Here is a 14,243-nt window from a genome sequence, read left to right as displayed (position 1 = left end):
CACGAAGCAGGAAACTATACACATCAACGAAACTGGAGGTTGTGGTGATGTGGAATCACAAACAACTCGTGGGCATTCCGGTCAGCTCGGTGCAGTGATTTAAGGCCACACGATGACCGTGCCGTCGAAACTTGCCAAATTTGGCCCCTCTGACTGTGCGCTTCCGTTGGAAATGCAGGGGAGTCCTCTCTTGCCAAGTTATCCTGCCAAGTATGATGGATGGATTCAGCTTCTGGCAGCATGACCATAGGGTTTGTGTACATGTCAGTGCTGCCTGGTACCACAAGACCACCACGTCAGGTTTTGGTGATGCAAATAGTTTCTTGCCTCATCTCCAAAGCCACACTGCACTTGGCAGGTGTTTTAAACTAGTTGCAATAAAAGGTAATTTAACTGGTCGCATCAAAAAGTAGCAAAGCTACTTTTTGCGCTCTTGAGCAATTGAGGCTCCATAGTATAATTACTGGGTTGACAGCTATTCAATAAAGAAATAAAAGGGAGGCAAAAGTTTTTTGTCAGTACTCCTTTAAAAGGAATCTACTACTCTGTTACCAAAAAAAACAAACTAAAACTTGTATGCAAACAGATAAATAAATAAGATAGGGATTCTGCCTGTGTATTGAAACTTACAAGTACATTTTATATTGAAAAAATAAGCACTGAACACGATGAGCCCTATGCATAATTCACTTAGCTACCATCACAACTGAAAGAAGCCTACAGATATGAACCAAGGCTGGCTCATAACCTTCAATGCTGATGTGCTAACCTCCTCGTAGTTGTCAACAGCAAAGAAGATGTCCGGGTAGGCCACTTCCTCCGTGTCCCCTTTGTCCTCCATGCTATGCCGCGTAGGAGAGGCATACACACGCTGCAAGACACACCAAATAGACCAATGAGGCTTCAAACCCAATGCCATCAGCATAACTTGGCTGCAAGAGCAAGCTCATCAAGCGTTCTTGTTTCTTTAAAATAAAAAAAAATAAAAGAAAGTGGTTTAGTCACCCTATAACGGTGACGACTACTCGTTTTCACATAATAAGCAATAAATTTTATAGTGCAAGAATAAACATCAATGGTTTGAAAAATCTAGGGCAGAGTGAGCTGAAGTGAGTACACAAGGCCTCTATATATAGTCAAAGAGACATCAGAACATGGAGAGATAAAAGGCGAGTACAGGATCCACAGACTATACTGAGTTCTGAACAGGCGCACAAGGCGGTGATGCAGTCCGAGATGAACAGGTAAATGAATGAGGCCAATAAACAGATGCCAGATAAATAAATAATATTTCAGCGTATCTCAGATTTCTTAGAAAAACACAGCCTTCTAACCGACTGTCAGTATGCTTTCCGAAGTGGAAGGTCAACCCAGCTTGCCTTACTAGAGCAAAAGGAATTGGTATTGAGAAACATTGAATTAAAGCAACTCACGCTCGGTATACTAATCGACTTCAGTAAAGCGTTTGACTCTCTTGACCATGAACTTTTATTAAAGAACCTAGAGTACTACGGTATTCGCAGTATTGCTCTAGATATAGTCAAATCTTATTTAAAGCAGCGGAGTCAACTTGTTGAAATTAATGGCATCTGCTCCCAAATCAAACAAGTAAAAGTTGGAGTTCCCCAAGGGAGCATACTAGGCCCCCTTTTTTAACGTCTATGTTAACGACCTTGTTCTCGTGGATAGTGAACCAAAATATATAATCTACGCAGACGATACTACTGTGCTTTTTTCGTCAAACAATATTTCAAGCATAACATTAACTGCAAATTCTGTCCTTGCTAAAATACATAGATGGTCACAGGATAATGGCTTAAAAATTAATACTGACAAAACCAAAGCTATTTTATTTCAAGCCAAGAATAAATGCTTGAACTTAGAGTCAGACATTTTTATAGGCTCTTCAAGAATTGAGCTTGTCCGGTCTGCAAAAACGCTTGGTGTGTTTTTTGATAGCCATATGTCATGGAATGATCACATAGACTTCCTTGCAGGTAAACTTGTCAAAGTAGCTGGAATACTGGTCAGTTTAAAACCGCTACCACGCAAAGTCAAACTTCTCTTATATAATGCTCTTCTTCTGAGTCACATACACTACTGCTGTCTGGTGTGGAGTACAACATCTGCTACCAACATAAACCGATTGTTCCTGCTGCAAAAAAAAGGTAATTTGTACTGTTTTCAATGCTCCAGCAGATGCTCATACTGCACCTCTCTTCAAACAACTTAAATTACTCACGCTGCACTCTTTGTTAGACTTTTAGACTGTCGTTAGCCTATCGAAAAGACGTGAAACAAAATCAGTCATACATTACGTCCTTAACGCAGTTAACTAGAAATAGAACAGAATACAGCACACGGTCACCTGAACACTGGCATGTACCATGTCCTCGCACTAACTATGCTTTTCAAATGTTACATCATCGCTTACCATGCTTCTTAAACACACTCATGCACAATAACATTGATGTCATTTCTTGTCCTTTTTCGCGTTTGTATAAGTTTTTCAGTGATAATTGATCATGATCAATTTTTTTTCACCGCTTTTGTTTGCTCATGTATAAAACTGCTATTTTCTGTTTGTAGTGTTTTTCTTATAATGATTTTTTTATGGCATAAGCTTAAGCCAACATTGCATTGTATTCAAATGTATTTTTGTTGTCAGTCCTGAATTAGCGCCTGCGCCTGCCGCTGCTGCCCTCAGACTGGGTTTTAAGGCCCGTCAAGTTGCTGTGCGTAACTTTTTCCTTAAATCCCCCATAAATTGTACGTTTATGGAAATAAAGGCAAATTCAAATTCAAAGATCAGTATGACACGCATACACAAATCAGTATGACACATACACAAATCAGTATGACACGCATGTTAGGCAACAAGCGTACATAAATATAAATTGTGGAAGTTAGTTGCACTTGCAAAACTCTAGCTGTCCAGCTTCTCGTGTTTGCAACAAAGGGAGTTCAGTGGAAACTTGGTGTAACCAGAAGGCTAGCAAACAGTAGCAGGGCAAGAGCAAATTAACTAGCAACTCGAACTGGGGGACCATTGATAAAGTGAATCCTGTGCATTGCACTAACATCTCAACCACAGTGAACAACCAGCAGGGGTGTGCAAATAGCGATTTTTGAAACCAAATGGAATAGTTCCAGAAACGAATCGAACATAAAATACTTTTTGAATAATGAATAGCCGTTACCACAATTAATATAAAACGATGTTCCCATCCCAGTTTCTGTCATTACATAGTACATTACAAAGCGTTGTTTATTAAAAGCATAAATGGAGCATTAGGAGCAAACAAGTAGTTTCTTTGCATTCACAGGGCTTTTCAGAGAGCGGGAATTCTCGATGTACAGCTTGTAAAGTATGGCTACCTAAGTGACATATCCTGCTCCATTATGCAAGTTGTCTTGCTTTCATGTCTACACTATGCCCGCGGAGGTGAAAACTTACCTTACTATTGCTCCAATTTTATGTTCTTTTGGGTGCAGTTGACATTTTGAAAAATTAGAAATGTATTCGAAAAATATTCGCATTTAAAAAAAGAGACTATTCAATTCAAAGACCGAATCAAATATGACATTATTGGATTGGGTATTCGAAAGCCTCAATTATTAACCCACCCCTAACAACCAGTTTAACATGACCGAAAGGTACCAAGGGAAATGAGCTTGTTGACGACTTGATGATGTGCTTGTTGAGTGAACAACTTCCGTAAGTGTTCCAGATGTACTATCTCTTGGAGCTACACAGCTCTGCACCACACTCTACAAGTTCATTGAAGCTTCCAGCAGGTTATGTTGCTAATGGTACAGTCTCTCAAGAATACACTGTTGGGCTAATTGGTTCATGATCAATACCTTGTCTATTCTAATCTGTGCAGCACGTGTGTGTCTCTCTTTGTCCCACTGTTGTGCATTGCAAGTTACCGATGTACCGTCTCTGCTGCAATTTCTTTTTGTTACACATTCTTTTATAAACCACTACTCAATTTCAAATTTTTTGTCTATAATTCCTCATCCAAATATATGTTTCTCTTTCTTGCTAAGTCTTGTTATCTGGTGCAAATAATTTCATTTCTTTGTTGCGTGGCCAATCCCAGTTGTGGATATGTGTCATGTTTGAAGAAATCCACATCAACAAATCTAGCATGAACCACGGTACTAAGAAGGTTTCGATGACAACCAGCCTCTTCGTAGCTGTTGGAAAGCACTCCGGTTCTCTTCCACGCTTGCTCCATTCTCAACATTTAGTTTTGTGCTTTGTGCCGACCTGAATCCAGTTGTGCTGCTCTCGAGTTATGCAGACTGGGGGAGCTGCAGCAGGAAAAAGCCTGGCAACAGGAATCTGTTGGCCTATGCACCTCCTTTCAATAGCACCGCTTTCAAGTAGCTGTCTAGACTGCCAACACACCAAGAATACGTGGAATAGCTTTTTCCATTCTGCCTTTCCATAGACCACCGTACACTCCATTATTCTATGAACATCTGTAAACCATCAATAATAGGAAGTTATAGCCTGTCTGTATGGCATACTGCCATTCATAGAATACTGAGTTACTGGAGATGCTGACGTGAGTGGCCACGTTCGCAGCACCGTTTTGTGAGTAGAGTTTAACCAGAGAGGATCTGCAGCCATTGTTGCAATGACCAATTGTATTCTACTTAGCTGATGGTGTTGGCTGCAATGTAATTGCTGACACAGTTTTTTTTCTTTGTTTTTTTTTTTTGCAATGAGAATGCCCACGTATGACAACAAAATCCGAGGACACCTGAGAAATTCTTACGAGTTGTGAAAGCGAAAGTGTTACTGTTCGATTGAATGCTGCTGAGCGCGTTGAGACACTTGGCGTGTTTTGACTTGGCCTTACCGAGGCAGAGTTAGAATGCAGGCACGGACCAGGAACGTGGGGATAACACAGGCTTCCAAGAGCGAGAGCAACGTGTCATCGCGGCGATGCCCTCTTCCGTCACGAAATATCACGGCAGCAGGTGTTCCCTTTCAGCAGGTGCCAAGTCACAAGTGTGCGAGGCGCACTCGTGACGTGGCGTCGCAGCCAATGGGAAGTTTCACTGCTACAGAAACCACCGGTTTTCTTGCTCAATGGGCCACTAGACATGTTTGCATCGAAATGTGCCTAACCCATTGAGGTTGGACAAAGTGCCCACGGTGTTGCTACCGGCATTGCTTCTGCCATTCACATCTCAGATAACTAATGCGTACACGGGCAAACTAAAGCTCTCTGCTCCTTCAAATGTTGGCCCTGATTGGCAACTCTTTCTTGTATCAGCTGGAAGAAAGATGGCAGTCCCAAGTGTTTTCATTTATGAAACAGCCCATCAGCACTATTTTTCTTATGGCTTATTGTCAGAAATTCTATGAGCTCGCCGAACTGTCTACATTACAGTTGGACCTCGTTATAACGAAGTCGTATCCGACACGAAAATACATTCGTTATATCCGATATTCGTTATAAGCATATATTCGCTACACACTATTGGCGAGAAATTTTTATGTTTACTTCGTTATATCCGATAATTCGTTATATCCGTGTTCATTATATCGAGGTTTGACTGTGCTACAAGTGTACAGACTACATGTCTGCACCATTATTTTTTGGGCCAGCCCTGGCAATCAGTGCGACATGTGACCCACCTGAGAGCGTCGCCGCAGCACCTGCAAATGCTGGTTCCCCGTGCGGAGGCATGCGGCTGCTGTGAGCGTGTACTCCAGCTGCTGCACTATCAGGTTCAGGTACACTGTCTCCTCCCAGTGCAGATCCAAGTCAGCTATGGGCAGCTTCTTGGAGTTGCGACGAAACACCTGCACGGTCGTCTGAAGAAGGAACACTACTGAGGAAGAAAGCTGGGCTAGTTCGGAAAGTATTTCAAGATTTAGACACATTTAACTAGCGCCCCCCCAAAAAAACCCACAGCAATAGAACAAGAGGCACACAGGACCCGATGGATGGACTTCAAACAGTTGAAATCTGGTGTCGTGTCCAGCATGCTTTTCGTTCATAGAATTTTAGTGCTAGTTAAACATGTCTTGATCCTGAGAAAGGCATGAGACAAACGCTTTGGTCTGAAGGTTATAAGGATGCTATACCAAGCCTAAAGTAATTTCTGTTGTCAGTGCACGTCTGCTTGACATTTGAAAGGTGGTTTATCTATGAGTAACTGAGGCAAAAGGTAGCAATGATAAAGAGAAATATGGCACTGTGGAGTAGAAAATGGACTTGAGTAACAGATACTTTAGTTGAGATTAAGAGGAGGAAATAGAGTGAGGCTGGATGTGTAATGCGCATGGCAGATAAACAGTTGTCTAAAATAATTACAGAATGGGTGCCTAGAAAGAAAAGAACAGCTGAGGACAGCAGACAACTATTGGATGCGACAAAACTAGCAATTTCGCAGGCATAATAAGATAGGGTAAGCTGGTGTAAGAAAGGGGGTGATTGGGAAATCCCTGGGGAGAGTCCTTCATCCTGAAGTGGTCGAATAATTGGCTGGCGATAATGGGGGCAGGTAAAATTAACAAGCCGATCAGTGCCATGAACGCAGTAAAACTACTTCATTAGGATGATATTGCATATAACAATATGCTGCGTGCGATGATTGGTCACCTTAGCACTACCAACTCTTGCAGTGAACATGTGCAAAAATAAACTGCACATGATGGGGCCATCATAACATATTCAATACAATTTATTCCCTGACTGATAAAGCTATATTTTGGGAAAATAAAACATGACAAATCTTATAAATCTGAAATTTTGATATAATGCGAAAGCAATACTTGTGTTTTTTTTTTTATGTAATGGGTAAATGTGCAAGAAAGGCCAAATAAGACACAGAATTCATGTTCTGGATTTCTGTTATCACTTTCTTTGAAGGAAGGATTAACTTGAGATTTCATTTCGCAGCCTCCCTACGAAATACAGAGCTCAAATATTCAATCGATGTCACTACCACCATGTGTTCCACACACTGCACTTGCTCTTTGCCATGGAAAAACCTGCACCCTTGACGGTGCTGTCAATCTCACCTCCAGGCGTGGAACATAGCGTCGAGCTGCCTTGGATGCCGTCTTCTTAACAAAGAACACAAGGTCATCATGCTGGTCCACGCCCTCAGTGCACAAAAAGTGCCGGATAAAGATGTCCATCCAGAAACTGGCACTTGTCACGACAACGAAGCCTGCATGCAAAACAATGCAAACTTCCACTTGCCATAGACAGCTTGTTGCAGTAGCATAGAAGAGCACACCGTCATATAAGATGACAACAGCCAAACACTAGTGGAGCTTGGAAAGAACGGTACAATGCATTTTGCTACATCTACAACTTCTGTGGAAAGAAAAGATATTGGTCATACATCTGTGAAGGATTATTTTTCAGATGCTGCATTGGGGCATAGGGTTCTGTACTCAACATTCATACTTAGTTCACAAATTTGGGTTTGAAAATAATTAAAATATATGGCTTATGACTGGGCAATCAAATTTTGTCTGTAAAATTCAGTTTCAACTATACTGGCATACAATCTCATTTGGAATGAATTGTTTTCATCAGAAAATCTTCACGTAATATAAAATAAAATCTTAAGGAACTAATTTTGATGCTAGCGTCACCAGACAAGGTTTGTAAACAGCTATTATTGTTGCCATTTGCTGCCTTTATGCATTCTCTGTATTTGTAGTCTCTGATATAACAGGTAACATAACAACTAAAGAAAAAAGAGGTGGTTGAACATTAGCCAAAGAGCTGACACGGCACTAGCGTCAATACACGGAAGTGAATGCCACTATTAATGTCAAGTTGTGTAGTACGTGTACTGCCATTCGACATTCACACAGTTAGTCTTGCACAGTCGAGTGGCTGGATTAGTATACTCCAGTGGTTAAAGCCAGGGGGGGCCTGGCTCCACCCTCAGCAGGTAACTGTAGCACTGCGGCACCCGTTCAACAAGCGTTGTAAGCGATTTTATTACCACTACTGCCTTGTGCGGGGCAGTTCTAGATCTCCAATTTTTCAATTAATGATTTCATTGTGATTTATCGGTTTATGTGGCCCGAGCAAAAGTAGGATAGCAGGTATTCTCTTACTGCTGCATGCATTTCCCCGAAGCACTGCACATGAACCTGACGGTCACCCACCTTGTTCAACTAAGATTCTCAGCACAGCATACTGTGTCATGAGACACCTGACAATGAAGCTACCTGCTCGTGAATTAGTGAAGGTTCACCTTGGTTTCTTTAGGTTACCAGTTAATTGTCATTCGTTTAGTTGAGCATTATGAGTGCTGTGTTATACCAAATATGCATGCAATTTGTCTACTCTCATATATATATATATATATATATATATATATATATATATATATATGAGCGTTTGTGAGAGTGAGCATGCTGCTATACTGGTCACCGCCCCATGAGGGCCCCTCCTCCACTGAAGGGATCGAGGCAATTTAAGCCCTAGTATACTCTGTCACCTAACTATATGATATGAAAGTATGCACGACCAATTTGAATAATTTAGCACTGCTGCTGCATTCAACAGATGGCAGTTTATGTGTAGTTAACTTGGAAAGCCACGAAGGCAGATGTCGCTAAATACATAAAGATGTGTCACAAATGCCATGCAACTTTGCAAAGCTAAGAATTCAGACCACGTGGAAACAAAATGGTCATGCCGGAATATTCGAATGTAGATTTAAATCCTGTCGGCTACGCCAAATAAAAAGTTCCAACACACGGTAAAAGCCGTGAAGACTTTGATTTCAAAATTGCTCTGTAATTACGAGGTCTCAAGTAAAGGGATCATCCTACCACCGTGACTTTGTCTGGTGGCAGCATCTTAAAATGGAATTATGTAGTGTTTCCAGATGCTTGTTCATCGTACAGGAGAATAGCGCAGAAACACACTGTGTATGTAAGCAGAGGGTTCAGTTGAGCCACAGTTCCATGTCCGTGGCTTTTCTTTGTCACTACTGGACAGAACTATGTCAAAAACAGCTAGGTTGCGTTCACAATGTGTACACTATGACTGAAGGAGATAATGATGTTTTGCTAGTTTGGTTCAATCAGCTCGGTATCAGAAAACGGCGCTGCGAGTCACACAAATCCAGTAATTAACATATATAGTTGACTTTTAATTACATAGTACGCGCTTACGAAAACCTTATCGAGAAAGGCTGAAGAATAATTTGTATTCAAAGAGTGACTCGAGACTTAAATAAACAGTGCGTTCTCTAATACGCCTCATGTATATCAAGCGGATGCACCGAAAATATAAGCATTTATAATCTTCAGCCTCAATATACAAGCTATATACGAAAAACGTAAGCGATATACTGTTACGAAATAGGCGAAATATAGCATTCCTTTGCAACCTAAATTTGACAGCAAGCTCGCGCACTCGTACAGATAACACACAATCGTACACTGGGAAATATTATGACCACTGTTTTTTTTCTCAAGAGAATATGCAGTATCGCGCCGAATGTGTACTTTGCTTTATCGCAGGTTTATTTCATATGCAGCGATCACTTTCACTCCGCTTAGTTCCGTTTAATTCACCCACCCCTCTAATCTGTTATTCCCTCCCAGCGAAGGACTCCCATACAATGCGCGGCGCGTTTCGGCCTCAAAACTGCCTCCACAACGATTGTGCAATCGCATGAAACTCGTGATCGTTTCGCTTTCAGTCTAACGTCATATAGACGCACAAAGCAACATCACTCGCAAAGAAATCGCCGTGGCGATGAAAGCTCAACGACTTCCTGCGGTCACAAATTGCCTCAAAACCCCCAAGTAGGCACAGCGGGCGTGATTGCCTCGAGTCACGGGACATTAGAGGCAGCGTCATCGTAGGAAGCCCCGCAGTCATCACTCGGGAGTGCGGGGCGCACGCGCGCTGGAAACGCCACTCGCAAAAGCAGCGACGCACACACTCCTGCACGCGCACTTACCGGACGGTGTGATGTCCGTGGCTTCACGTGAACGCAGCTGAGATATTTCCGCAAACACGCTGGATAACGCGTTGGAGCCGGACTTCCCATCTCGAGCGTCGTCTGCCATGACATAGAAAGCGCTCAAATCTTGGCTAGTCTTGTCTTCTATTCAGCTTCTACCTCTTTCGGGCCAGACTGGCCCAGACGCACAATCAGCTGCATGGAGGAAGAAATAAAAGCATGGAGGAAGGAAATTCCTTCTTCCATGAATAAAAGCGATTTTTACTTCCTGCATGGTCAGCTGGCGCCATGGCTGTCACGGTGCGCGGCCTTCGTGATAACTTTATGGTGATAACGTAGAAACCACAGCGACAGCCAAGTGACGTTGGTGATAACGAAATTTCTCCCGCATTTGTTTCGCTGTACAACACATAAGTTGAAAGCTTACGCACGCAAAGCAACCACCGAGCCTAAAGAAAGAAAAATCACGCAGAAACTTATCTGAGAGTTGTCTAAGTATGTGTACAGTGTAGTATGTGTAAGCATTGAGCCACTTGCTGATCTTCACGCAGCCCGGTGTAATAGTTTGCACGTGCGTCACTTCCGCACCGGTCCGCGAGCCTGTCCGCCATCTTTAGGCACCTGCGGGCCTGCGGAAGCGTGCTGGGGCAGGCTGTGCGCGCTGACGCGTTGTTGATCCGAAGTTCCTTCTCGCGTCGTGATCATGCCAATCTGCGCGATTTTCGGTTGCCGCACAAGAGGTACCACTGCCACGAAGCCGAGCTACGCAGAACCGGGCGTAGGTCCACACCAAACGTAATAACATGGCAGTGCGAACGCACAAGAATGCTGTCGGAGAAACGTCGGTGCCTGTGGCTTTCCCGGATAAATCGGAAAGACCTGAACAACGTGCGTGTCGTCACTTCGTTTCGGGCGAGTATATAACACGCCAAAACACTGCACATCACGCATGATCGTAAAAGGGCGGCAGCGAAAGCCCCGTACTGGTTGGTGACCGCCCGCTCCCACACGCATAGTCGCCTTTACCGCTCTGAAAAACGCCCGTGTACTTGTGTTGTAGTGCACGTTAAAGAACTCTAGGGCGGTCAAAATTATCCCGGAACCCTCCACTGCCGCGTGTTTCACAATTAGATCGTGATTTTAGCACGGAAAACTCCATTTTTTTTTTAACGGCCTACAAACTGCTTCGCATCGTCATTTCTTGGTATGTGTGCTTCACTTAGCGATATGCTAAGCAATATTTGAATGTCTGCATGCTTTTAATATAGTGGGCTACTTCTATTTAACGCAACAAAATTCACATGCACGGACATGCACCTAACTCTAAACCAAAACTCGCAGAAAGAAACGAACACACGTTTTGAAGCTTGGGGAAAAAGTGCATATAGGTGAACCTTTGTGGCAAGAAAGCTGTCCCTGAATGGAGCAGCACAAAAAATACTGAGATAGCTTTCTCTGCCGCACGCCAAGGAAGATATGCTTTCATTGACTCACCTCGCCGAGGACGATGGTAAGACCCGACGACAGGCGCTTCGCTGCAACCTTCCTCATCCAACCGCTCGTGAAGTAATTGTGCGCCTTCAGTGATTTGTAAGCCTTTATTTCGTTCAGCGTGACGTTGCTCGTGGACGGGACAAGATAATGAATAATATCCACGTACGTCGTGGCCGGGTGTGTTATCCACGCCAACGTGCAGCTAGTATGGGTCCACGCCGTCGCACATTCCGACCTTTTCTTTGTAGCGAGCCCGCGTCGGCCCTACAAGCTCGTCCATGTAGAAAGGGCAAAATTCAGGGCTCCTGACTTTTGCCATCGCAAAGCTTTCACGATAGCAAACACGCGGCGCTAACACGTAGAAACGAACGCCGAACACAAACGCTGCGGGCCAGCGGCACGGCTAGTAGCGAGGTGCCTAGCGACGGCGGATGGTCGGGGCAGGCGGCGGATATGACGTCACGTGCAAACTATGTATAAATGTTATGAAACTTCATCCAACCTGTATGAACGAAAACGCTGCGCGGCGCGACACGAAGTGCTGCGGTGCACTGATGACGTTCTGATCACTATAAGCCGTTATCGCTCATTAGCTCCTTTTCCATCCGCATGTCCATCCGCGTCCAACCGTTATGAAACGTGATCACAACCGTACTCCGTCGGCAGCTGCGTATGGCGCGGCCGCGCAAGCCTTATCTTGAAAGCGATCTGCGATGGGGACAGAGTGCGTCGAATGCTGATAGCTTCGTGTGCGCAACGGACAGGCGTTGTAGGTGTTCTGTGGGATAGGTCACAGAACAACACACTTTTGGTGCTGTAGGAGCTGACGCAGAAAAATCGGACAAAGCCATGGCTATATAGTGATACGGTGAAAATGTTTATGCAAAGCTGAACTGCAGACGGAGCATATATCCTCCCCGAGGAATGCGACGTCAATTGTGTTTTTGACGCGGTTTTACTCTTTGCAGCGTCGACCATTTTTGGTACCTTCTTTCGGTCACGCCGACGGGTTTTCACGTAATGTGGCGTATGATGCTTTTGCATGAAAATATAATCGCATTAAATTCGAAGCCAAGTGCATGAAGCGCCATGCATCACCGATTCCATCACTCTGCTGTCATCAGCGCTTACTCTACAATTGCAGCGTAGCGACACTTCAACCATTTTTGGTAAAACCTTGCCCCAGCGGAAGCTTTCACGGAGAGCGGTCACGCCGGAGGAGCGGGCACTTTTCACGTAATGTGGGGGGGGGGGGGGGGGGGGCACTTCTACGCTTTCAACAATGATGACCTTTGCCGCTGTTTCCATAGACCGCACGAGCGGGCGAAGGTATGCCAGCGTTTTGAATGCAGTCATTCATTGATCTAATTCGACCACGCTTGCCAAGTGCTACATGCAAGCGCCATGCATCACGCGCTGCCCACGGTAATTCCACCGTTTCACGTGGTCTCGAGTCTCTCTTCATGTCGGTCTACTTACGCCGCAGCTTACTTAATCGCTTACAACGAAAACCTTACTTCGTATGACAATGTTGCTATGCATTCATTGCTTCGCCCTTGAAGACATTTTTATAATGTACTGCCACTCACGATGAATACAACAGTAACTGTGTGCATGTAGTCTTGACATTTGATCAATGTTTTGCAAGAAATTGCTTGGCAAGAGTTAAGCTTTTTCTGGGTGTGAATACCCTAAACTATAGCCTTGTGCCTTCCACGCAACACTCCAAAATTGCAAAAGGCATGTTCCAGAAAACCTAAACAATCATGCTGCCTTAGCGAACTCATTTCTTCATATTATGTCTTGGACAATAGTGGCCTTTAATGCGACACATACATGCATTGTATTCGACACAACTGGGACCTGCACTACCTTGTGGCAAGTGTAGGGTATACTGTGAACTTGCCCGCTCAAGTACAGTGCAACCTCGTCGATACGATTCTGCGTAGCATTTTCCCCGATAATACGATTTTCGGAAGATACTCTATTTTTCGGTTCGCATGAAGATCATATCAACGAAATTTCAGTGGGTGAAATGAATGGCAATGTGCATCTGAGATGCCACCATGCTGAAGTAGTCAAACACTAATTTAACAGACCTATAACAATGACTACAGTTTTTGACATTCTTTATAAATATATTCTGCACTCTTGTAAAGAGCTCAAGATCCTCAAAACTGTTGCCAATGCTGCTGAATATGCAAGCCTTGTGGCTCAGTACACCAAGCACACTTGTACTACTGTAGTTCTCACATTTTCAAGATTGTAGAAACTAGTGATACCTTACCTTTCATACACTAAAAGAACGACATTTGGCAAGTGAGAAACACTTGCAAAAATTCAATACTAAAGCTCATCTCGGCATACCACAACGTTGAAATGTGGAACAATATATTTGCCAATGTAGTGCAGATATGACGATGCTGCTAAAGAAATGAACTGAGATGGCAAGTGTATCTCGCGGCTGCACTAGTACATGGCAGCCATATTGTGTTGATGCATCCACCTTGTGGTGGGTGGAAGTGGAAGCTGGTTCGTAGAAATAAGCACACCATTATAGTAAATTTAGAGCACCACAAATGCGTGCCAGGTACTTTTCTCAGGTACTGTTCCTTGACTTTTTTTGATATCGTGATGCATGTGCATTGACATTCCATGTGGTCTGCACTCCTACAAGCCAAGGTGGCAAACAACACTACTTTAAGAATTTTGCAAGATGCAAGAGAAACAGTGTTGGCCAGGCAGGCCAAGAATGAGACAGAACACTCGAG

The 14,243-nt window shown here is 43.6% G+C and overlaps 1 protein-coding gene across 4 annotated transcripts in view; it reads right to left on the bottom strand.

Moving 5' to 3' along the window:
- LOC119450732 (uncharacterized protein KIAA0930) overlaps positions 1–10,124 on the bottom strand; it is a 29,745-nt gene extending 19,621 nt beyond the window's left edge. For 2 of the 4 annotated variants that reach the window (XR_007466520.1, XM_037714245.2), the window contains exons 1-4: positions 9,976–10,123; positions 7,052–7,203; positions 5,660–5,839; positions 770–871 (exon numbers count right to left, since the gene is read on the bottom strand). Coding sequence is in view for 3 of the 4 variants with exons in the window: in XM_037714245.2 (XP_037570173.1) it covers positions 770–871; positions 5,660–5,839; positions 7,052–7,203; positions 9,976–10,084 (543 nt within the window). In the remaining variant the exon portion in view is untranslated. Of the gene's footprint in view, positions 1–769; positions 872–5,659; positions 5,840–7,051; positions 7,204–9,975 lie in introns of all 4 variants that reach the window. The other 2 variants (XM_049666174.1, XM_049666175.1) reach the window with 1 other exon arrangement.
- Between the last annotated feature and the right edge of the window lie 4,119 nt (positions 10,125–14,243).

Source organism: Dermacentor silvarum, chromosome 4 (genome assembly GCF_013339745.2).
Source record: "Dermacentor silvarum isolate Dsil-2018 chromosome 4, BIME_Dsil_1.4, whole genome shotgun sequence".
Lineage (NCBI taxonomy): Eukaryota > Metazoa > Arthropoda > Arachnida > Ixodida > Ixodidae > Dermacentor > Dermacentor silvarum.
Note: the sequence above shows the minus strand (reverse complement) of the source record. Positions and strands in the feature narration are given on the sequence as shown.